Source organism: Gossypium hirsutum, chromosome D11 (assembly GCF_007990345.1).
Source record: "Gossypium hirsutum isolate 1008001.06 chromosome D11, Gossypium_hirsutum_v2.1, whole genome shotgun sequence".
In the NCBI taxonomy this organism is placed as follows: Eukaryota; Viridiplantae; Streptophyta; class Magnoliopsida; order Malvales; family Malvaceae; genus Gossypium; species Gossypium hirsutum.
Window position 1 is genome coordinate 14,051,570 of NC_053447.1, and position 26,801 is coordinate 14,078,370.

The 26,801-nt window shown below is 32.5% G+C and overlaps 1 protein-coding gene across 1 annotated transcript; it reads left to right on the forward strand.

The window, feature by feature from the left end:
* The first annotated feature begins 11,743 nt into the window (after positions 1-11,743).
* Positions 11,744-13,680, forward strand: LOC107923303 (probable indole-3-pyruvate monooxygenase YUCCA8). The gene is made up of 3 exons (XM_016853508.2): positions 11,744-12,597; positions 12,689-13,060; positions 13,176-13,680. The coding sequence occupies exons 1-3, from the start codon at positions 11,761-11,763 to the stop codon at positions 13,401-13,403; spliced, it is 1,437 nt and encodes a 478-aa protein (XP_016708997.2). The 5' UTR covers positions 11,744-11,760; the 3' UTR covers positions 13,404-13,680.
* Positions 13,681-26,801: the final 13,121 nt, after the last annotated feature.

The window sequence follows — 26,801 nt, forward strand, 5'->3', positions numbered from 1 at the left end:
ATCCAATCAATTATGTTTAACCAATAATTAGTTTACATGCTAACTAAATACTTTTAAACAATTTCATGTCATCACTCTTACAAAAGCAACTAACAATATAATAAAATAGAGAACCCAATAATGAGTACTTGAAATAAATATATTAAATATAAAATTGAAACAAAATAAAGGGAGTAAAATCACATTTAAACCATTTATAATAATCTTTTCCTAAAGCTCTCATGCTCCCATGTGCCCCTTATTCTTTTACCTTGCAATTTTGTTTTTGGAACAATGCAAGCAAATGAAGTTGACTAATGTGGTGTTTTGTTAAAATAATTAGGTATGACCAAACTAATTAATCCAAATCACATTCACTGTGAACCACAGAGCAAACAGTCAGAAATAGAATCCAACAAGTATGCTTTAAAACTCCTATTTAATCTATATTTTTGCTATTGAAATGTTTTGTTAAACAAAAGTTACCTTTCTAATTTTCTACTAATTGTGTTGTTTTAGATTTTATTTGCTTCATATTTTTATTGTTTAAATATTTACAAACAACTGAAATTATTAAGTCAAATAATATAATCATTTTCTCATCAAACACAAAATTTTAGGGTTAAGTAAAAAAGGTATTAATCATTCATATTGGATCCCAAAAAGTGGATATTCGATTTCAAGCACTTGCTATTTCACCTTTTCCATTTTCCTACCCTTAATTTGACTTTCCCATATAATTATATTACCTTTTTCTTAATTTTTTAATTTTATTGTTACAAATACAATATATATATATATGTATAATCAATTACAACACAAAATCAAGCTAATATAAATAAAACAAACTAAAAGTTAAGAAAAACTAGATAAAATACATTCATTGTACACACATACCCATTACAAATACAAATAACATAACTTCAAACTTGAATTCTAAAATTTTATAATTATTAGATCTGTGATAAAGAGGATTACTTTTTTAAAATATAAAATAATAATAATAATAATAATAATGAAAGTAGTGGGTGGCATGAGTATGCATATATAGTTTATTCATCGGAAAATGAGAGAGAGAGAGAGAGAGAATGGAGATAAAAAGTTGGAAATGAATAACAAATGTGGGAATTAGAAGTTCTTGCAATCTTTTGGGGCCCTCTCTTAATCATGAATTGGACCTAACCTTTTGAATTCATATTCTTCAACTTAATCAATCAAGTAAATATATAAGCTTTCCTACTCGGTTGACCAATTGAAGAAATTTGTGGACTTTGGACTCCCCAACTTTGCAAAGGATCGAGTACAAAAGTTACAATTAACAAATCTAATGAAACAATAAAGAAAAATAATTCCATAAAAAGAAGAAGAAGAAGAAGAAGCAAAGCTATAGAAATACTCTATAAGCCAACTCAAGCGTATGTAAGTTTAACACCACGAAATGATTGATAAAATTTATTATTAAAGAAGGATATATGTTTGGGCAAAAATGATTGTATTATATATAATGAATCAACAAAAATGGATATATATTTGTGGAAGAACAAAACCCTAAAACTTTGTTTGTTAAGAATGAATGAAAGAAATAGAAAAATGGATAAAGAAAAAACTTAATGATTTGGAGTAAATTTCCTTAAAATGCCGTTTTTTTTTAAATATTACTAGATTAGGTTGTATTTTTTAAAAATTATAAGATTAGGTCGAAATAACGAAAACGGTTCTAATTAAAAGTGCTTTTGTTATTTCAATTTAATCCTATAATTTTTCGAAAAAATAGACTAACCCGATAATTTAAAAAAAAAAACTGACATTTTTTGAGAAATTTACTAATGGTATTATATACATATGGGTATGTGTGCATGATGACTAAAGAGCAAGTAAGTAGCTAGGCATTGAAATTGGATCCATCATCTTCACTATATATATAACGTGGTGTCATTAAAAATCACAATGAGCAGCCAAAAAGTAGAGAGAATGCATGCATATATTAATTTTGAAAGTAGAGAATGGAATTAAAAAACTCTAATATTTATAAAATACCAAAGTGCCATTTGCCAATGATTTTGGCTTTCTTCAACTTTTCATCACGCTTCACTAAAATTAGCTTTTTGGGGCTCCATAATCTATAGTTTTAGATTCTAATTATTTTATAAAATAGGATTGGCACTATAAAGAACACAAGTTATAACTGAAATGCAATTAGCAAAGTGCATCGCCGATTGCCTAGGGAAATAATAATGTATATTAACTCAAAAGGAAGCCAATTTTTTATTATTATAGAAAAAAGAAAAGGAGAAAAATATCTATTAAATCCCACCCCTTAAAAATACAAAAGATAATGGAGCAACGCCATGCAAGGTTGTTCCCTTTGGTGTTTGGGAAGCTATGGCTTACGGACTTGTTTAACACACTTTCAATTTCATTACAAAGTAGCCACCTCAATGGCTTCCGTCTCTTTCTGTACCTCCACCAATCAACCCTGTCTTCTCCTCATCCCTATATATATATATATCAAAAACTCATATCCGTGGACTGGTTATTGACGAATCCACCAACTCAACTAATCGTGTTACATATATTTCACTTGACTTTATTTAAGTGATTTTGTTAATCCTTCAAAATGTTACTCCGCAAGAATAACTACATACATTAAAGTTACACCCAATTTAACTTTTTGTTGACAAATTTGTTGCCACCTGCTATTAATATAACTTGTAATACCATTGCATCCATTCACATAATCGATTTAACGAACGATTTACGAAATGACAACATCATTAATTAGGAGAAGATATGTGGCATATGAGTGTTTCTTTTAAATATCTCTTCAAACTCATAATAGGCAAACATACTCTTCTTTCCAACTCTCACTCGGCTCCTACCCCAACTTCCTCTACTTCTCATTTTACTTCACAAGTGCTCTCCGTCTTTCTGGGAAATCGATATAATGGCCTCCATTCACTTTTATCTAGATTGTTCAAACAATTTAATCATAAAAACTTAGAAAATTGTCTAAAATCAATAAAAAAATTGAAAATTCAAAAATTGGTTAAATTATTTATTAAAAAATTACCTTACTTTTAAGTTTTTTGGGGGGATAATAACATATTTGGTTCTATATTTAACCAAATCTTCTAATGTGGTACAATTATTTTAAAAATATTTATTCTGATGCCTACACTTTTACTTCGTCCATCAATGTGGTACTTATCTTCTTCTTTTTTCCTTTCCTTTGCTTACACTATTGTTTAGGGAAACCACTCTCCACATCCTACCCATTTCGGTTTTTCAAAGATTGATTGATTTTCCTTTAAGCCCAAACTACAACGCAACTTTTTTTCCCTTTATTGGTTTTGTTATTTTCAAATAAGGGTAAGTCTAGTTTTATTCTTACTAATTTTCTTGTCAATTTCTTGTAAGAAATATTCAATTTTACTTAATTAGACATCCAAACGTATTTTCTCTAGGGTTGGATTTGATTTGAAAAAATTAACAGTGGTGAATAGTGCTTTGGCAAGGGGTTTCCGTGATGGTGTGGCGAGTCAATGGTAAGGTTAGGAGGCTAGTCATGGAGCGACAACGGCTAGGGTTGAGGAAGGATGAAGAAGAAAGCAATACAAAGTTAAAGTATTTAATTTAAAAAATTGAAATTAACAAGTTTTAATTAAAATTTAGGAGTAAAAAGAAAAGAAAAGTAATAAATATAAATTTAAAGTTAGATTAAAAAAAGGAAAAAAAGAAAAGGAGGAAGGACATAATTAAGTTTTAAATTTGGACTAATTGGTATCAAAAACTCAAAAATTTTGCTACATGTCTGCATCTAATATTTATCTTGCCACTCTGCAAAATTCTTGAGGACATTAGTGTCAAGTCCAAATTGATAAATGCGATCAAACTTCAGGATTAAATTGGATATTTTAAAAATATAAGTAACATGTTAGAAGAATTGATAAACTATATGACCAAATATGTAATTATCCTTTTTTGTCAAAAAGAGTAGATATAATTAGAACTTATAATGATGTTGTTAAAAATAATAATTATTATATCAATAATAACAATAAAGATAAAATTATTATAATGGTTAAATTTTATTATTAGTCCATGTATTATGTATAAGTTAATGATTTAGTTTATGTACTTTAATTTGGTCATTTTCAGCTCTTATGCTTTTAGAATTTTAAAATTTTAGTACTGACCAAATGATAGCTATTACGTTCATTGCATTAAACTCTACTATTTTTAAAATTTGATGCAACAAACATATTATCGCATTTATAATGTCATGTCAACTTGTTATTTTCACATGTTACTCACAAAAAAAATCAATCAGAAGATTTAACGACTATCATTTGCATTAAGATTGAAATTTGAATTTGACAAACATAATGTCTGAGAATGATCCAATTGTAGAACATAGACTCAACCTACAACTTTACACATAATAAAGGACTAATAGTAGAATTTAACCAAACAAATGTAACTACTACTGTTTGGTCAGGAATAAAATTTTAAAATTCGAAAAGTATAAATACTAAATCCACAACTTAAACAAAATATAGGGTCTAATAGCAGAATTTGACCTATTATGATACATATTAATAATTTAAAACTTCTATTATATATCAATATTAGTCTAATGTCGGGCTTGGACAAGAATTTTTGTACCTCGACCCAGCCCAATTTAAATAATAAAAAAGTATTTTTAGAATTTAAATTTAATTATAAATGTATATATATAATATCATTTAAAATATATATTTTTAATATTGTATTTTTTTAACAATAAAATAGACTTTTTAGGTGGGTCGAGCCAACCTGAAAACAAGTATGGGCTTAAATTTTTTTTAGAACTGGGCCTTAGCTCGACTTGACGTATGAACAACTCTAGTTACTACTACATTTGAATTTAAACACATATTCAAATACTGATTTTAATGTCACAGCCACTGCTAGACTAGTCCAAGGGATTTTTGCACTCCGGCTTGAATTTCATTTAAATAATAAAAAATATTATCTAAAATTTAAATTTAATTATAAAATATATCAATTAAAAATATATTTTTATTAATTTTTGGAGAGTTGTAATGAGAGTATTCTGTTACCATGATTAATTTGAGAATCATTATTATTTGTATTGGGAGTGAAATAAAAAGAAAATTAAAATCCAATGAAATAAAATTTGTGAATCATGGATGGTTGGGACCATGGCCAGCTATCTACCTTATAATCATAAATCATTTTCAAATGTTGTACTTTGACAGCCCTATATTCCAATAAAGTACCCTTTCATCATCCACATACCTTTAATTCTTTCTTCCCAATTTCTTTTATTAATGAAGCTAGGAACTATTCATAGTGTTTTCTTTGTAAATTAATTTATCATTATATTATCTGTTTAATTTGTGAGATATTTCATGCAATTTCATCTTGTTAAAACATGATTTATTAATTTACTATCTAATACTTTAATTATAATTATAACACATAAAATAATATAATATATTGATAAGCTATAAAAGTAACAAGTTTTAATCTCATTCTTAATGCATTTTTGGATGATTAATTGTGTAAATTAGTGAATTTGATGCTCTTAATCCTTTAAATTCATGTTTCTATAATTAGGAGAGCACTTGGGATTAAAAGGAGCAAAAAACGAGCCAAAATCGGATAAAATAGAGCGTTTCCAGGTTCCACACGGCCTGAGCACTTCCACACAGGCTGGCCACGCACCCATGTGCCAACCCGTGTCGATAACGCACCATGCTTCCCAATTACGCAGAAAAACACAATTTTTAGGCTTTCTGAGCATTCTAAAGCCTATAAATATCAATTAGAAGAGGACTTAAGGAGGGGGACATAGAAGATTGAAGAAAAGACTCGAAGAATGCCATCGGAATCATCTCATAAGCAGATCTCCATCAAGATTGAACATCTCCATTTAATTTCTTTAGAAGTTTATTTGGGTTTCTTTATGTCTTATTGTTATCTTAACTTCGAGATGTTTCTGTTTAGGATTATGAACTAATTTCCCTAGATACCTAGGGAAGGTGAAACCTATGATAAATCTTATTATTTGATTTCTAAGTTACATGATAAATACTTGATTCTTGTTCTCAATTATGTATGTTTATTTCATGTTTTAGTATTTTCAGGATATTAATTCATGTTTAATGTACTTAATCAATGGAGCAAAAGTCCCTGTTTAATAGTAGATCTAGCATAATTGAGTGGAGTTACATGCAATCCTAGAAATAGAATGACATAAATCTACCGGATTAGAGTCAAATCTAATAGGGGAATCCATGATCGAGTTAATGCGACAATAGGGGTTTTAATTAGAAAGATGTTTCAATTAATCAACCTAGAGTCAGTTGGCCTTACTCTCGAAAGAGATATTAACATAATTTAGGGATTTCTACGGATCAAGGCACAAGTGAATAAATCGTTTAAATCAGATTCAAAATAATAAGTGAAGTCTAGGTAGATTCTTTCCTGGGTATTGTCTATCTCATTGGTATCTTCGATAATTTTCCTATTTTATTCTTTGTTGCATTCTTAGTTAAATTAGTTTAGTAATTTTAGATTAAAAATAATCACTCTAATTTGTCGACTAAATAATAGAAAAACGGTAATTACTAGTACTTTTAGTCCTAGTGGATATGATATTCTCTATTCACCATAACTATACTATTATTCGATAGGTGCGTTTGCCTTAGTCATTTTCATAATTAGTTTAGTGACCATCATCTACATATTATCAAATTAATTTTGTTTATTAGCTTTTTGAAATTAATTTTAAGAGTGGTAGACACTTTCTTATTATACTCTTTTTGAATTACTTGTATTTTATTTATGTTAATCTCTTAATATACAACTAAAACCTAATAAATAATACTAAAAATTAATATTTCTGTTCCAATTTTCTTTATGTAAACTTCAAAGTGTTAGATACTAATGCATTTGTTTATGGTGATTATAATACTATTAATTTAAAATAATATGTTTAACTTATTATTATTAAAGTAAATCACTCATTAAGTTGCTTGCTTTTTTATCATTATAATTGTTTAATTATTTAATATTATGATTTATACTATAAAAGTATACTGCTTATTTATTCATCACTTTTATTTTAAAATTATCAACAATATTAATTATCATATTAATATCGGTTGAGTCTTAGCTCAATTGGTATAAGCATTGTTGCCAATATAGGAGGACGTGGGTTTGAGTGCGCTGAAGCGCATTATCCTCCTATTTAAGGGTTAGGGAAGGGATATGAGTAGTTCTAGGAATTATATAAAAAAGAGTAGATATGATAAGAACTTATAATAAGATTAATGTTAAAAAAAACTATCACATTAATCATTACTAAGATTAATGTTATAGAACTTGTGGTATCAACTTATTTAATTATCCATTAATAACCCTCTTGGATGTCCATTAACGAAAATGTACATCGTTAAAATCTTATTAGGAAAACGCTATGAGATAAAAACCTAGTGAAGGAAAAAGAGTACACAACCTCCTATTACAAATTGCCTCGTTAAAAACCTTTACCAAGAAAACTCATTGGGGTAAAACCTTGGTTAAAAGAAAAGAGGACAGCGTGTTTTAGACTCCCCCTATTGGCAACATCACATTATATCTTTGAGCTGGAGCATTCAATCTTGTATACTAGTCTTTCAAACGTTGTGGTTGGTAATGCCTTGGTAAAAAAGATCAAACTCATTGGGATAAAACCTTGGTTAAAAGAAAAGAGGACAGCGTGTTTTAGACTCCCTTTAATAGCAACATCAGATTAGATCTTTGAGCTGACACATTCAATCTTGTATACTAGTCTTTCAAACGTTGTGGTCGGTAATGCCCTGGTAAAAACATCAATCAAATTACTACTAGAACGAATTTGTTGAACTTCTATATCACATTTTTTCTCAAGATCATAAGTGAAGAATAATCTGGGTGAAATATGTTTTGTTTTGTCACCTTTGATGTAATCACCCTTCGATTGAGCTATACACGATGCATCATTTCTATATAAGATAGTTGACATATTTTCGAATAGAGGCAAATCACATATCTTTTGAGTATGTTAGGTCAACAATCTTAGTCAAACACACTATTGGCTTGCCTCATGCATTGCAATTATTTCTACATGATTTGAAGAGCTAGGAACTAATGTCAACTAATAGAGATCTTGAATCACTTGAATAAAATAACATCATTGCAATAATTCCTCTGATATATCTAAATACATGTTTAAATGAGAATAACTTAATCTTGATAACAAGTTCATAGAAAATACTATATCAGATCCTGTGTTGTTTGCAAGATACATCAATGCCCTTATGACACTTAGATATGGTACTTCAGGATCAAGAAACTCTTCATCATTTTTACAAAGACGAAATGAGTCTATATTCACATCTAGTGATCTTACAACCATTCAGTACTCAATAGATGTGCTTTATCCTTGTAAAATTTCTTTAAATTTTTTCTACATAAGCTGGCTGATGAACATGAATTCTATCCATTAAATGCTCAATCTGTAAACCAAGACAAAAAAAAATTCGAGATATTTCATCTTTAAATAATTTACTGCATTTTGAAGCAAATAATATCTTACGGCTTCATTTTTCACATTTTGTTTTTGCACAAATACCAATTTATACCTTACCATCTTTACATCTTTAGGTGTTTGGTCTACAAGTTCAAAAACCTCACGTTTAGCAAGGGAATTCAATTTTTCTTGAATTGTGTCTTTCCAATCTGACCAATCTTTTCTATTTCTACATTTCTCAACAAATTTGGGCTTAGGATCCTCATTTCTTTTGTTATTCCAATAGAAATATTATAAGTAAAAATGTTGACAACAACTATTTTTTTTTTTATTTTGGTTTCATGTTTTCTCGTATTGACATAACTTATTGAGATCTCTTTATTTTCATCATTTTTATTTTCATTTTCACTTTCAAGAACCTGAATCTCTTCTTGAGTTTTATAATTAGTTATGTCATGGGTCACTTCAAAAACCCCCGCCTCCTCTATATGACCATCTTGAATGTTTTCTCCTCTCTTTTTATGAGGATTTTTATCTTTTGAACCAATCAATCTTATGCTTCAGGCATGCATTACTTTCGTTTACTTTAATAAATTGTCCTATTGGGACTTCAGTTCAAATTAAAACATTAGCTAGTATATAACATTTGGTTATTCTAATTAGGTCAGTAAATGCATCTGGAAGTTTATTTTTAAAATGAATTATTTGTTGAACTTCTATTTCACATTGCTTTGCACGAGAATCTTAGATAATGACAATCCATTCCAAGTATTTTATTCATCCAGATTTTTATTCTCTCCCTGTAATGTTGGGAAATCTATCTCATAATGACTGACAACTCATGTCATAACTAAATCTCCAATTAATAGCTAAAAAGTATTTAATAATATAAGGAGACTCATATCAATATACATTCTAAACCTGCTATAAAAATCCATTTTTGTGCATTGTGATGGAGCAATTGGAATATATACGCACAAACAAAAATTTTAAGATGGGAAATATTTAGCTCATGACCAAAAACCAATTGTAATGAGGAGTATGTATAACTTATTGGCTTGATGTGTACAAGTGTTGTAGCACGTAAATCAACATAATCTCATGTTGAAATAGGAAGTTTTATTCTCATAACTAATGGTTTAAACATTAACTAGAGGCGTTAAATCAATAATTTCTCTAAACCATTATGCATATAATAACAGGCTTTACAAAAGTTTTTCAAACTCATATACAACAATCAATAAAACTCATTAATATTAGCAAGATGATTTGTTTTAATTGCATAATCTAAAATTAATCATTTAAACAATAATCATTTAAACAAGCAATCTTGCAAAAGATAAATTGCGAGTTGATAATATATATGTGATTATTTTGTAGATGCATCTACCAAAATCATATAACATCAAACCATCCACATGATGGATTAATGAACCCACATCCATTTCAGAAATGCAAGACATTAAATCCCAACTTTAGCTAGTGAATTTCTAATCATCAATTTTTAATGAGAACAAGTAACACATGATAATTCTTTTAAATTAAAAAACCTTCTGGCTCTTTAATGAATGTTCATATGAATTCTCAATTAATTTTCGCATCATATATGATCCAGGATGGTCTAACTGGTCACAACAAGTAATAAATGTGCAAAGAAACTTTTATAATGAATTCTCAATTAATTTTTGCATCATATATGAATTCTTAATTAATTTTCGCATCAATTAATTTTATAGATAGTGATATCAAATCTTTCATCATCTTTAAGAACATAAAAATAAAATAAGTTAGTCAAAATAATTATAATTGATCATGAATTAGCTAAAAAAATTAATGAGATATGAAACATTAAATAAAAGAAACTTTCTATAAAAACCTAACATCTTATCGTCTAAGATCTTGGAAATCATGGAAGGTAGTTTTGATCGTCGATAAAAGGAACTATCACTTTGAGTAAGATCGTGTTGACAATATATTATAAACCAAGAGAATTATCAAATGAACAAGAAAAAAAGCAAAGAAAAATGAAAAGATTATTCAACTTTCACTTGGATACCAAAAAACTTATATATGCTCTTTATTTATAGGGTCTCAATCACCATAAGTTACAAACATATAATAAAGATAATTAAGATACCCTATAAATTCTTTAAAGGTTACAAAAGAATAAATTTAAGGGTTTGGAAAGTTACATGGACATCCATTTATGAATGAATTTATAACAAACTTTTAATTTTCAAAAAGTTAATATATTATTTTATTTAAAAATTATTATTTAAATGTTAATTTAGTAATATAGGAAGCAATAAAAAAAATATTTTTGTCAAATTAAAAGCTTATTTCAATCTCGTGTTTTTATATAAAAGTTATAAATATAAGTATGAATAATTATTCTATATACGACTAGTGAAATAAAAAAATTCCAAATATTTAAGATGTTGTCATGTCCTACTACTATTAATAATAGTAAAAGATATATGACATCATAGATCTGTTTTTGCGTAAAATAATTACCCTATAATAACTATTTTGCCCTTAATTCTTTTTTTTTTTGGTTTTCCTATGTATATTTTTTTATTCATGTGCAAAGTTCGTGACTGTCCATTCCAACAATATTATTTTTAAAATTTGAATATACATTTTTTTTTAAAAAATGTGCTTTATTATTACTCTCAACATTTACCGATGACATAAATCATCCTCGAGTATTTAAACTAACAATTAATATTAAAATCATCCAGGTCATCACTTTATTATTTTGAACACAAATTTGCCATGATGATGAAACAAACAATTATAATAATTTGATAATTATTATCTTTCTTTTGTTACAACATAGTATAATAATACTATCAAAATTCACTTACTATCACACAATCATGTGGAATCTCAAGCACATTTGATGTTGGACATCAAAATCATTAAAACCCTATGTTCTCATTGATAACCCAATCCTTATTTTATAACCAGATATTTGGTATGGTAGTTGTGGGGAAAAAAAGCAAAATTAAAAAAAAATGAAAGTGATATATATTCTCATCTTCCTAATATATAAATATAAAAAATTATAAGAGAAAAGAATAAAATAAGTGATTGAACAATTATTTTAAGCAACTATAATGTATTATGAGATCTATTAAAAAAACTGCATAAAATAAGAAAAGGCAACTATTGGCTTATGGTTTTGGAACTGACCCTTCGGAACCGCTTTTAATTATGGAATGGTATCACATGGTCTTTTCATCCCACTTCCCTTATTTAAGCACTCCATTGATCCTTTCATCCCTGCAATCAATTTTACAACATCCCATTATCTTCTCAATAACTTCACAACTCTTCTTAAAACATCACCAAACGAAGAATTTCCTTCTTTTGGTGTTACGATGGAGAATATGTTTCGCCTTGCTGATCAAGATCAAGGTTTCTTTCAACGTAAATGGACTTTGGTCAATGGTCCGGTCATAGTTGGTGCCGGACCATCGGGGTTAGCCACTGCTGCTTGTTTAAGAGAACAAGGGGTGCCCTTTGTGGTGCTCGAAAGGGCTGAATGCATTGCATCTTTGTGGCAAAAACGCACCTACGATAGGCTAAAGCTTCATCTTCCTAAACAATTTTGCCAACTCCCTAAAATGCCTTTCCCTGAGGATTTCCCTGAGTACCCAACAAAGAGACAGTTCATTGAGTACCTTGAGTCGTATGCTAAGCATTTTGATATCAACCCGAAGTTCAATGAATGCGTGCAGTCAGCTAGGTATGATGAGACCAGTGGTTTCTGGAGGGTCAAGACCGTCGTCACGAGTGGCTCCAACAGGACCGAGTTTGAGTACATTTGCCGCTGGCTTGTGGTGGCCACTGGTGAAAATGCCGAGCGTGTGGTGCCTGATATCGAAGGATTGGCTGAGTTCGGCGGTGAAATTATCCATGCTTGTGATTACAAGTCTGGGGAAAAATTCCAGGGTAAGAAAGTATTAGTCGTCGGCAGTGGCAACTCCGGCATGGAAGTTTCTCTTGATCTTTGCAACCACAATGCTTCACCTTCAATGGTGGTTCGCAGCTCGGTAAGTCATCGAAACATACATTATCAATATATTGTTTAAAACAGAAATATAATCCCAAGATTAAACTCTAATGGGGGCTTTGTTTTAACAGGTCCATGTCTTGCCAAGAGAAATTTTTGGGAAATCAACGTATGAATTAGCGTTTTTTATGTTGAAATGGCTACCCATTTGGCTCGTTGACAAGTTGATGTTGATTTTAACCTGGTTGGTGCTGGGGAACGTGGAGAAATATGGACTGAAAAGGCCATCAATTGGTCCACTAGAACTAAAGAACACTCAAGGGAAAACCCCTGTATTGGACATCGGCGCATTGGAGAAAATTAAATCAGGTGACATCAATGTCGTCCCTGGAATCAAACGTTTCTCTCGTGGAGAAGTCGAGCTCCTTAACGGCGAAAAGCTCGATATCGATTCGGTCATTCTCGCCACCGGATACCGCAGCAATGTTCCTTCTTGGCTTCAGGTAAGAGAATGTTGTAAACAAACACTCCTCTGTTTCAGCTTAATTGTTCAAAATGACAAAATTATCGTAATACACATGAAGTGACGTTGTTTTTGGTTGTATGATGAACAAACAGGAAGGTGAATTCTTCTCCAAAAATGGGTTCCCAAAGGCTCCATTCCCAAATGGATGGAAAGGCAACGGTGGATTGTATGCAGTTGGGTTCACAAGGAGAGGGCTCTCTGGTGCTTCATCAGATGCCATGAGTATTGCTAAGGACATTGGCATGGTTTGGAAACAGGAAACTAAACAACATAAAAAGAGAACCATTGCTTGCCATAGACGATGCATTTCACAGTTTTAAATTTCTAAACAAAAAACCCAAAAATATGATTATTTGATCAGTAGATAGGAAATTAATTGTTCTTTTGTTTAATTCTTTTATGTAAAAAATAAAAACCATACAATACAATACACCCCCCCCCCAAAAAAAAAGGGTAGGACAGGCTGACAGAGCCCTCTCCAATGGCCCAAGTTTTGATTTATTTGGGCATTTTGTAGACTTTAGGATGATGAGGCTTCTCTTTCTTTCTTTCTTTTTTCATACTGTTTGTACCATAATTCAGTAAATCAAGTTAAATGATACGCTTTCTTTTTTTAGTTTTCAAGATTTTTATTTTTGGTACCTTGATACCAAAACAAATTACAATCAATAAATTCATGACTATGACATTTCAAGTGTTTTGAGAGGAATATCACATCATTTAAGTTTATTTTTTATTTAATTTATAATGAATCATTATAAAAAAATTTAAATATTTATATGATATTTACTTTGTCAATAATATTATAAAATTTGTATAAATTTTTAATAATTTAATAGAGAAAAAAATTAATTTATGAATATGATATTTCAAAGCAGCCCAACTCCTGGTATAAGCAACATGTGTTATTTAATTTTGTAATCTTAAATAAAAAAAATCAGTATAAAAAATTGTTTTTATATAAAAATATAAATGTGAGAAATTCAATTACGGTTTAATATTTGATTATAAGCATAGATTAGATGGTTGAGAGAATCGGTTGCTTGCATTGATAATTCTTCTTTTATATTTAAATTACGACGACATTTAATACATGAAAAAATCCATATTTATGAATGATTGTTGGGGTGGGTTCTTGCTACTTGGATCCTTGACCATAAGTTTTTTTCACAAATATAATGGATCAAATCTCCAAGTTTAAGATCAATTCATTTCCCTACCACTCTCTTAAGGAACATACATCATGCATATCATATTCTTACAAGTTTTTTAAACGTCTGTCATACATGTGTAGGACCCACGATCATGAGGCTCAGTTGAACCTATCTACCACCAATGCCCACCATCACCTTTTATTTTTATTTTTTAATTTCTATTGTGGATAGCCAAGCTCAAAGATGGGCTATACACATCACTATTCCCTTAAATATTATCATCATTTCTTTTATTTTCAAGGCTTAAAGCACATGGATATAGAGCCTTCTAAGTTTTTCTTTTCATTTCATTCATGCCCTAAATTATCACTTAGATCTTTTCTGTAAAGCATATTCTAAAACTATAGGTGTGAGAATTTAGTTCATGAGTGTATTATGTCCTAATGAGCATATGAGTATCTGTGCCGGACGCTTATCTAGGCATATTTGCATATGAGTATGAAACATCATTCTTAAAATACAGAAAAAAAGATTTCGAAAACATTAAGCATTCCTCATTCTAAAATGGATAATAAAACAGAACAGCCTCGTACTTCAAAGTTCTATGACAAGACACAAAGTCCATGATTCTATCAACAACACATCACCCATAGCATTTGGGAAGTTAAAACACATAAACATGGCTCTTGGTATTATGTTATCTTAAGTTCAAGGCGCAGCTTTTACACTGCCATGGTTGGTGGCTGAGGTTTTGGGAAAATTCTTGCTAGAATTCTGCAACAGTTGCTAGAAAAAATAATAATTGTGCAAATGATATATATTGTTACCTAAGGGGAAATTCTGCTGTTGATCCATGGCTTCAAGCTTTAGCAGCTAAGAGAGTATAGTACCTTTCAAAAGAGATACTTTGAAAGCAGAAACTCGAGAGATCAATAAGTCCAAGAATAAAGCCCACAAAAATAATAATGCCACCATTGACTCCTCTATTAACTCGGAAACTTTAAAAAGCAAGCTTATGGGGGCCGCTCTACATTCTCCAAATACAACATAGAGACGGCCCTCACTGGTTTTTTCGAAGACATTGATTCAGATATTACGTGAAGGAGCTTTGAATTCTATGACCCATATGTTCCCCCTTTACTACCATTTCTTTCACTGCACTAACTGATCACCCTGCCTGCTTTTAAAACCTCAAAACATCTGTCATTTTCCTTAGTTTATCTGCTTGTTTTTCAAACCCTTGTAATCTGAACATCACTGATACCTATGGTAATGCATGTTTCTAGTTTCTAATAATTCGGACATCACTGCTAACAACAGTGAAAATAACACATGGGACGGCTACTTTTTTCCCTTGCCAAAATCACTTCACTAGGGGCCCAACATCGTCTTCATCTTATACAAAAAACAACCATAGTCTGCAAGTCAGAACTTGCTGCTTCACATGGTTGTGTCCACCATTATGGACTCTGGTCTTGTGGACCGAAACCGAGCAATGAACATTGTTCAGAACATGCAACAAGTAAAAGAGTTTGCAGAATTTAGTAAATGATTCAATCCCTTTCCAGCTTGACCTGTTTTCTAATAATAATTCAAATTCATAGAGAATACAAACGACCAAATATAATGGCATTGGCATTGAATTCACCAGTTTCTTACAGGGTAAAAGTCTAAGGGACATGAACAATTCTTACATAGCTTAATCTCCAAATTGTTTAAGTGATGTTAGCAGGCACATCTTTTCAGTGCTTCTCCAAGTCCAGATTTCTCAACATACATTCTAGTGAAAGGTGACTCGGAAGCCTCGAGTTCGCGACAAGAGCTTCCAGCTAAATTGAGTCTGAAAGATCAGAAACCGATATCCCAAGAAAGTAAATGATTGGCTTACAAAAAAACACAACAAGAACTTGGTTTTTATGACTATGTTGGATTGACAAAACCAGGGAACAACCCGACCAAGATTGAAAATGCCAAGTTGTCAACTAGCCCACCTGCTTTATCCTATATCCAGGGACTGAGATAAGGACACAGAACAGGCAAAACTTTACTTCCATCATTAGTTAGTCCAAATCTATTTACAGTTTTTTTTAGTACAATGATAGTGCAACTTAGACCTTTTAATGCACCCTATATGTCGAATGAGAAACTGACTTTTCAAGCTTATCAGGACATGATAATATGCTGTGTTTCTTGTTTGATTGAGATTCATCAAGCAGGAGAATTTCCCAAAGCTTCAGATAGAAACAAAAGTGGGGAAAAGCTACAATTCAGAAACTGTTCAGGGATTCCATATATGAGAAAAAACCAAGAATGCTTTACAAAACAATCAATTTAAAGAACCACAGCAGGAATACAATAAGTTTCCTCTTGATATTTATGAAATGAACACTTTTAAAAGGGCGTCAAAGCAAAATAAGTGTTTGCTTTTAAGGGATTTATGGGACTAATATTGAAAATTTGGATTGATTTTTTCTTTTCTGTTGGATCACATTCATATATATTGTGATTCGGGATGGATATGTATTGTGATTCTAACAAGTTCTGTTGTACTAGCATCAATTACGTATTGTAGTTTCGAATATATGTGTATAATATTAATTGAAGCACAATATATGCATGAAATCCTCACGATAGTTACGGGTAGTAGTGAGCATTTTATTAATTAATAAGGTAGACTGGAAAGAAGAAAACAAGGCTTGCATGAACAAGACGAGTTTCTTTATTACCCATGGAACATTTATTTTTCCTCAATCTGCTTACTTATATTAGTACTGCATGTTGGGCAAGGAATTGAGCCTTGCAATCGTTTTGGATTAGTAGTATGTGCTTTACTTCTATACATTTAGTGAGGAATTAGCATGTAGGCTTTATTTCATTGCAAGTTAGGATTCATTATTGGATTTTAAGTTTGATCCTATCATCAATATCAATAACTGAGCCTTGCTTTGATTTTTGAAAATTTTAACTAACCAGAATGAATATAACAATGAGAAGAGGCAAAGGATTATTGGGCTATGTGATTGTAATAGATTATTACTTATACATGGATTGAATTGGGTATCTAATTATTAAGCCCCATTTATCTCTAAGATCCATTGGGCCTTTATTCTCATTTCGCCTTTGTAACCCATTATTATTTAAGAGAGAGGACTTGATGGGAATCATGTCCTGCATACCAAATGGTGGCTCCCATATTTGGTTTGGGGTATTAGCAACAAAGGAAGACAAATATTTAAATTCCCATCAAACGGTTAAATCTAGATTTTCAAAAAAAAAAAAAACTCAGATCAGAGAAAGATTAAGTTTGAGAAAATCTGAATCTAAATCAATTTGAGCTCAAAATTATCAGAGTTTAAGACTTGTCCAAGCCTAAACCCATTATAGTTTGAGTTCAAGACCAATTTGAGCCTAGACCCGAGATATATCCAATCCAAAATCTGAAACAACTCAATTTTATAACTAAATAGACCTTAATATAATATAATTATATGGCAACCGATAAAGCAAAGTAAAAGATCGATGTCAAGTTGTTGTGATCGAGAAGGAACAACGTACAAGTGGCAAAATAAGATAACAAAAGAGAGAAAGAAGTAGCATTGTTTGAGTAAGGATCACTATCACTCTCTTTGGGTAAAGACAAAAGAGTTTGGATATTATTAGGATGCTCGGAACAAATTTGGATAATGATCCATGGATAATGATAGAAGAGAAGATAAAAGATGACAAATTGATCCCTTAGAAATGAATATTTCACTAAAATCAATTAAGAATGAATGGCAATCGATCCTTCAAGAAAGATTCTTGGCAACTCAAAGATTGAAAAAAATTCGCTAATACTTTAAATAAAATAGAATTGAAACTTTTTTTCTAAAAAGTAGAAAATATTAAAAAAGTGTTTAAAATTTATCAAAGTGAAAAGTGTTTACAAAATGAAGAGGCATTTGAAACTCTTGTGGATAAAAGATAATATCCTTTCAAAAGAGCTTAAATCAACTTACAATTTTTAAATCAAAATAAAACAATCAACTAGGAACAAACCTAAATTCACCCAATTCACAAGGGAATAGATAACGGGGTATTTTACTAAAAAAGTCCATTTTCAACATTATTTACGGAAATGGGCCACTTAAAACATTATTTATTGAAATGGTCCAAAAAACACAAAACGCACCTACATGGAAGCATTTTCAGGGGAAAATGTAAAAAAGCACGCTAACGAGGATGCGCTTTACCCCATGTCAGCAAAAGCGCGCTGATATGTGCTTTACCTCCTGCTTGGACTAAATTTTCAAAAAATGTCATTTTTTTTAAATATTACAAAAATAGACCAATTTTTTAAAAATTTACGAGAATAATTCTTTATAAAGACCCAAAGTGACAACACCATTTTTTTTATTTTTTGGTGCCACTAATTAATGTAGAAATAAAACTTACAAAGCATATCTTTATATAGACCCAAAATCTCATTTCCCTTGTTTTCTTAAGCAATGTGGGATATGAGATATATGTATATAAAGACTCATGAATAGGTTTGCAGCTTATTTATAGACAATGTGAGATTCCTTCCTCTTTTAACTAACAACATAAAATTAAAGGCTAACTATATTTTATATTTTTTTACGCTTTTTGGACCATTCCAGCAAATAATATTTTAAGTGGCCCATTTCCGTAAATAATATTGAAAATGAGGCTTTTTTTAATAAAATACCCTAGATAATGAACCCAATTTTACAATATTTTAACCACTAAATAACTAAAAAATAAAAGCAAATTAAATTAATTGGGCCTAACTACAAATAAGGCCCAAATGAAAACTAACTAAAACCTGGTAATCTACATAAATCCCAAATGGGCTTGATCTTTATTGGGTGTGCATTTGGGCTGCCTTCTTTACAATTTATTAAACCTTCGATTCAGGTTCACTTTTAAAATCCCATTCAAAAATTCGTTGCAAGTTGATTAATTTTTTAAACTTAAAAATTTGTAATTTCAATGAATTTAAGTTAGATATAATATGAAATTTAACCCTTAACACTTACATTTTTTTAATTTGGTCTTTATTTTTTTAGTCAAATTTGACCTCAACCATTTTAAAAAGTTAAATTTAATCATCAATCTTTTGAAAAAAGAGTTGAATTTGTTATAAATATCTTATTAAGTGGATATCCATCATGATCAAGATAAAGTTTTGATGTACTTTAAATTCTAATAGTTATTAAATTATATCTCTACTTCTTTTATATTTTTTATGCCTATAAACAGAGACTCTGATGAAACATTGTAATCATCTCTTTGATTAATAAAGTACATTCTCTATTTCTTTTATATTTTCTTTGTTCTTTATTCTCTCCATCTTTCTTTATTTTATAACACATTATTAGCATGATGATTCTCTGTGACAGCCCTAATGTGACCCTAGTCGGAAAGTGGTTTCGGGACCACAAGACCGAGTCGTAAAAAAATAATTAATTGCTATATTCTGTGCTTATTATGTGTGAACATGAGTATGTGGAAGTTTCATTCCCTAATTTTACCAATTGCATGAGAAAATTGTTAATAGGGATCGATTTGAGACATGGAGAAAATATGATAGTCCAATTTAAAATGGTCTATTAGTGCATGTACCAAAAAGAGTGGACTTGCATGTCAAATAGACCATTTTTGAATGTGAATGGCCGGCCAACACAAGCATGCATTATGGTGTTCCCTTGTCTCCATTTTTTTATATTTGGTGGGAATTATGTATAATAAATTTATATTAGTAAGTGGTGATAAAAACAAAGTTCCTTCATCTTTTCTATCATCTTGCCGAAACCATAAGGAAAAGAAAAGAAAAAAAAAATGGAAGCTAGGACATTCGGCCAAGTGAGTTTGTAGATTAAGGTATGATATCATGTGGTTCTTTTGGCATTTTTTTTGTGAAGTTGAGTTGTTTTGATGCTCATAACATGACCCATGTGTTGATTTTTGAGTTGTGTTGCAAGAAACCTTTGGTTATGTTCTTATATGCCAAAGTGATGATGTTTTGTAGTATGTGATTTGAAATGGTTATAGATGAATATGAACTAAGAAACATGTATTATTGAGTAAGTAGAAGATAGAAAGGGGTTTAAATGGGAGGTTCAATTGATTTATTTTGTCCTTGTATGAAAAGTGGTTCTTGGTTATGGCCGAATGAGTCATCCTAGATTAGTTGAAAAGAATGTTCATGTTATGAGGTAATTTGAATAATTGACCGAAACATGAAAGGAATAATGAAAGTTGTATTAAGTTTAATGTGCATACTTTAGTCTAAGTATTGAGGAGTATTCGGCTAAGATAGTTGAATGTGGGTGTTGCCGATTTTTAAATGTAGATTATGGGAGTGGCTATAATGGGCATTAAGATGTGGAACTTAAGAAATGTAGTTATATGTGGACTTACATGATGTTACAAATAGATGTGAAAATATGCTAGATTAGGGAAACTTGATTAAGTGTTCATGAGATGAATTAGGTGTTTAAATGATGTTATAGTTGACATTGTACATGTATACATGCATTTCGGCCATGGTTTTTGTTTGAATTTGAGATTTGCAATGTGATTTTCCTAAATTGTCTATGAATTTTTGGTTGTTGATTTCATGGTAATGGTATATTGAATCCATGAAAATTTAGTAAGGTTGCATTCGGCAACTTGCTTGAAATTAAAAATTGATGTCTAAGCTTAGGTGATTTCGATGATGATATATGTGTATATACATAAGTATATTTAGTTGATTCGGCTTTGGTAGTTGCATGAGGTTATTAGCCGAATATACTAACATACATATACATGTGAAATTGGATTGTAAATATTTAGCAAGGTGGTTAAACTAGTTAAATTATTGATTTAGCTCAAGGAGCTAAAGGAGGTGAATCGAGCAAAGGCAAAGAAAAGGTTATCGAGTAGCCGAGTTGGAACCGTCTTACCCAACACGAGGTAAGTCATTAAGCATGTAGTTGGTATTATTTCAAATGGTCATAATGTGTATGTATTGATGCTGAATGGAATGAATAAATATACATATATATATATGCATGTACGTATGTGATGATGAAATTGTTGAATGAAAGAAAAGAGGTAAGATGTACCGAGTTGTTGATCTCGGCACTAAACGTGCGAGATAACCATTTATGACCATGAGATTGGCGCTAAGTGCGCGGGATTAAATTGTACAGCACTAAGTGTGCGATTCGACTATGTTGCACTAAGTGTGCGAAATGAATATGATGCACTAAGTGTGCGAATTGACCATGCGGCACTAAGTGTGCGAGTCTGACTATGTAGCACTAAGTGTGCGATTTGATTACGTGGCACTAAGTGTGCGAGTTGATTATATAGCACTGAGTGTGCGGGCTCAATATACATTCGTGAATCATTATGGACACTATGTGTGCGACACTATTGAGTCGATCGCGGACAGCGGATCGGGTAAGTGTCTTGAGTACATGGCTAATATGTGCTATGCTTATACTTGGTGTTGAGCTCGGTAAGTTGAACCTATGTGACAACTATACTTGAAGTCACGTACATAAAAATTTATCGTAGGATGGGTGAAAGGCCGTTTTGTTGTTTGATTGTAACGAAAATAAATTGATTTATGAAAATGCTTCAATGTCCTATTGATGAGTATATGGATTGTGAATGCATGAATTGATATGAAATTGAATCGATAGGTTGGAGGAACTATGGCATGGTTCGGTATGGATGGAGTAAATTGTCTCATTCCATTTGTTTCCTCTTGTGATAATGTTATTGATATATAGTAGTGCATTGCTTATGACTTACTGAGTTATAAACTCACCCGGTGTTTCCTTGTCACCCATTATAGGTTGCTTGGACTCATCTACTTTTGCGGGGTCGGGCCGTCATCGAAGTCATCACACCGGATAGCAAGTTTTGGTACTTTCTTCTTAGTGTGCTTAGAAGATCATTTTGGCATGTATAAGCTAGTACGTTGTGTTTGAATTATGGCATGTAAACTTTAAGCCATGCGAAAATGGCACGAATGTTCGATTGAGTTGGATCAAGGGTAGGCATGAAATGGACCTAGTTACTTTCGTAACAGATGCTGGCAGCAGCAGTGTCATGAGATTGAAAAATCACTAAAAATATTAGGAGTGGAATTAATTGATGAATAAATTATTTAATTGAAGCTCGATGAGTCTGCTTTCATGAGGAAGTAACGAAAAGATCATATGGGCAGTATATTAAGAGATAATCAGATTTTTGTGGGACAGGGCCAGAACGGTTTCTGGATTCCCTGCTCCGACTTTGGAAATTCATTATAAATTAACCAGAGATAATTAGGGGTTGTACCATATATGTACAGATTCCTCTCTGAGTCTAGTTTTCATAGAAACAAACGGCATCAGTATTGAAGCCCCGTGCAGGGAGATATCCAAGTCGTAATGGGCAAAGGTCAGTGTAGTCGACCCCTGCAACTTGGGGGACTTTGACTAATAAACTGTACTAATTGGCCCAACCAAAAATTCTAGAAAAAATACATAGATGGGAACATGAGTCTAGTTTCTGGTAAAAATTATGAAACTGATTTTCGAGTTACGAAACTCAAGATATGATTTTTAAAACGACTAGTACACAGATTGGGCAGTGTCTGGAAAATAAATTTTGTAAGGGGTTAAAGCCAGTTAACACCTCGTGTTCGACTCCGGTGTCGGTTTCGGGTTCGGGGTGTTACATTTTATTGGTATCAGAGCTATGGTTTAGTCGGTTCTAGGACTACCATAGCACGTATGAGTCTAGCTATACATGCCATAATGTTAATGTTTAAAAGGGTGATGACTTCTGACGGTTGAAATGTTTTTGTCTTGATTAGTAAATGGATCCCGGTGAGGAAAGAACCCTAGCGGATGACGTTGAGAGCGTAGCGGCTGCTCCTGCACAAGGGACGCCGCCTGTTGAACCTCAGTCATCTGCGAATAATCAAGGTGAGGGGGCTAAACAAGCCTTCTTTACCATGATGAATGAGTGGGTCGCGCAGTATGCCCGAGCCAACCCGGCTGTCCAACAATTCCCAAATTTGAATAATCCACCCCAAGAGCCTGTAATGCCATCAGTCGCTGATCCTGTGAGGCTGAGTAAGCCACCGGTAGACTTGATTAGTAAGCGTGGGGCCGAGGAGTTCAAGGCCATAGTAACTGATGATGCCGAAAGGGCCGAGTTCTGGCTTGATAACACCATTCGGGTGTTCGATGAATTGTCATGCACACCCGATGAATGTCTAAAATGTGCTGTATCTTTGTTGCGAGACTCAGCCTACTATTGGTGGAGGACCTTGATTTCCATAGTCCCGAACGAGCGAGTAACTTGGGACTTCTTTCAAACGGAATTCCGGAAAAAATTTATTAGCCAGCGGTTCATTGATCAGAAGCGTAAGGAGTTCTTGGAACTCAAGCAAGGCCGTATGACTGTATCTAGATTCAAGTCTCGTTGAGTCATCAAATATTTGAGACTTTTGTGATCCGAAAACACATGGCACTTCTCGCCAAACAAATAATGTCGCCATATTTTTAATGCAAACACAATGGCGGCTAGTTCGAGATCATGGGTCGGATAATTTCTCTCGTGTGGCTTCAATTGTCTTGACGCATAGGCCACAACTCGACCTTCTTGCATCAATACGCAACCCAACCCAAGTAGGGATGCGTCACTATAAACGAAAAACTCTTTACCCGATTCGGGTTGCACCAAAATTGGAGCTTCAGTCAGATGAGTTTTCAGTTGATCGAAGCTTTTCTGGCATTTCTCCGTCCATTCGAACTTAACATCCTTCTAAGTAGCTTCGTCATTGATTACCACCCGGGAAAGGCTAATGTGGTTGCGGACGCCTTAAGCCGGAAATCACTGTTTGCTTTGCGAGCGATGAATGTACACTTGTCTGTTCTACCTGACAATGTGTTAGTAGCTGAATTAAAAGCCAAACCATTATTGACTCATCAAATTCGTGAAGCTCAGAAAGTTGATGATGAATTGGTTGCAAAACGATCTGAGTGTGTTCCGAACAGGGAATCAGAGTTTCAGATTGATGATGATGGTTGTTTGAGGTTTAGAAGTCGTTTGTGCGTTCCAAGGAATTCGGAACTCATTCCGATGATACTGAACGAAGCCCATTGTAGCCGAATGTCAATTCACCCGGGGAGCACGAAAATGTACAACGACTTGAAACATCGGTTTTGGTGGCATGGTATGAAGCGAGACATCTCCGACTTTGTTTCGAGATGTTTAATATGTCAACAAGTGAAAGCGGAACATCAAGTGCCTTCAGGATTACTTCAGCCGATCATGATACCCGAGTGGAAATGGGACCGAGTCACAATGGACTTTGTGTCCGGACTGCCATTGTCCGCAAGTAAGAAGGATGCGATTTGGGTTGTTGTTGATAGGCTGACTAAGTCGGCTCACTTTATCCCCGTACGTACGGATTTTTCATTGGATAAACTAGCCGAATTGTATGTTACTCAGATTGTGAGATTACATGGAGTACCTATTTCTATCGTGTCGGATAGAGATCCGAGATTCACCTCGCGATTTTGGAAGAAATTGCAAGAAGCTTTGGGTACCAAGCTGCATTTTAGCACCGCTTTTCATCCCCAAACCGATGGTCAATCCGAGCGGATAATTCAGATACTCGAGGATATGCTGAGATGCTGCATCCTTGAGTTTAGTGGTTCATGGGAACGGTATGTACCTTTGATTGAATTCGCTTACAACAATAGTTTTCAATCAAGTATTAAGATGGCACCTTACGAGGCTTTGTACGGTCGTAAATGCCGTACACCATTGTTTTGGACCGAGCTCGGTGAAAGTAAAATTTTCGGAGTTGATTTGATTAAAGATGCCGAACAGAAAGTAAAAGTAATCCGTGAAAGTTTGAAGGCAGCCACAGATCGTCAGAAATCGTATGCGGATCTGAAACGGAAGGACATTGAATATCAGGTGGGAGATAAAGTGTTCCTTAAAGTTTCGCCTTGGAAAAAGGTACTTAGGTTTGGCCGTAAGGGCAAGTTGAGCCCGAGATTCATTGGGCCGTACGAAATCTCCGAACGAGTGGGGCCAGTTGCGTATAGATTGATTTTGCCCCCTGAGCTTGAAAAGATTCACGATGTCTTTCATGTTTCGATGATTCGACGCTATCGATCTGATCCATCGCATATAATTAGCCCATCAGAGGTTGAAATTCAAGCCAATATGAGTTATGAAGAAGAACCGATACGTATCCTAGCTCGTGAGGTGAAGGAGTTGCGAAACAAAAGGGTTCCGTTAGTAAAGGTGTTATGGCTCAAACATGGGATTGAGGAAGCTACTTGGGAAACTGAGAGCTCGATGAAAGAACGATACCCGAACCTATTTACCGGTAAGATTTTCGGGGACGAAAATTTCTTAAGTGGGGGAGAGTTGTGACAGCCCTAATGTGACCCTAGTCGGAAAGTGGTTTCGGGACCACAAGACCGAGTCGTAAAAAAATAATTAATTGCTATATTCTGTGCTTATTATGTGTGAACATGAGTATGTGGAAGTTTCATTCCCTAATTTTACCAATTGCATGAGAAAATTGTTAATAGGGATCGATTTGAGACATGGAGAAAATATGATAGTCCAATTTAAAATGGTCTATTAGTGCATGTACCAAAAAGAGTGGACTTGCATGTCAAATAGACCATTTTTGAATGTGAATGGCCGGCCAACACAAGCATGCATTATGGTGTTTCCTTGTCTCCATTTTTTTATATTTGGTGGGAATTATGTATAATAAATTTATATTAGTAAGTGGTGATAAAAACAAAGTTCCTTCATCTTTTCTATCATCTTGCCGAAACCATAAGGAAAAGAAAAGAAAAAAAAATGGAAGCTAGGACATTCGGCCAAGTGAGTTTGTAGATTAAGGTATGATATCATGTGGTTCTTTTGGCATTTTTTTTGTGAAGTTGAGTCGTTTTGATGCTCATAACATGACCCATGTGTTGATTTTTGAGTTGTGTTGCAAGAAACCTTTGGTTATGTTCTTATATGCCAAAGTGATGATGTTTTGTAGTATGTGATTTGAAATGGTTATAGATGAATATGAACTAAGAAACATGTATTATTGAGTAAGTAGAAGATAGAAAGGGGTTTAAATGGGAGGTTCAATTGATTTATTTTGTCCTTGTATGAAAAGTGGTTCTTGGTTATGGCCGAATGAGTCATCCTAGATTAGTTGAAAAGAATGTTCATGTTATGAGGTAATTTGAATAATTGACCGAAACATGAAAGGAATAATGAAAGTTGTATTAAGTTTAATGTGCATACTTTAGTCTAAGTATTGAGGAGTATTCGGCTAAGATAGTTGAATGTGGGTGTTGCCGATTTTTAAATGTAGATTATGGGAGTGGCTATAATGGGCATTAAGATGTGGAACTTAAGAAATGTAGTTATATGTGGACTTACATGATGTTACAAATAGATGTGAAAATATGCTAGATTAGGGAAACTTGATTAAGTGTTCATGAGATGAATTAGGTGTTTAAATGATGTTATAGTTGA

Excerpts from the sequence above, each read along its gene's own strand:
- LOC107923303 (XM_016853508.2), top strand. The coding sequence starts at position 11,761 with ATGGTATCACATGGTCTTTTCATCCCACTTCCCTTATTTAAGCACTCC. Across the intron at positions 12,598-12,688 it reads CAATGGTGGTTCGCAGCTCG|GTCCATGTCTTGCCAAGAGA; the intron begins GTAAGTCATCGA and ends TTGTTTTAACAG. Across the intron at positions 13,061-13,175 it reads ATGTTCCTTCTTGGCTTCAG|GAAGGTGAATTCTTCTCCAA; the intron begins GTAAGAGAATGT and ends ATGAACAAACAG.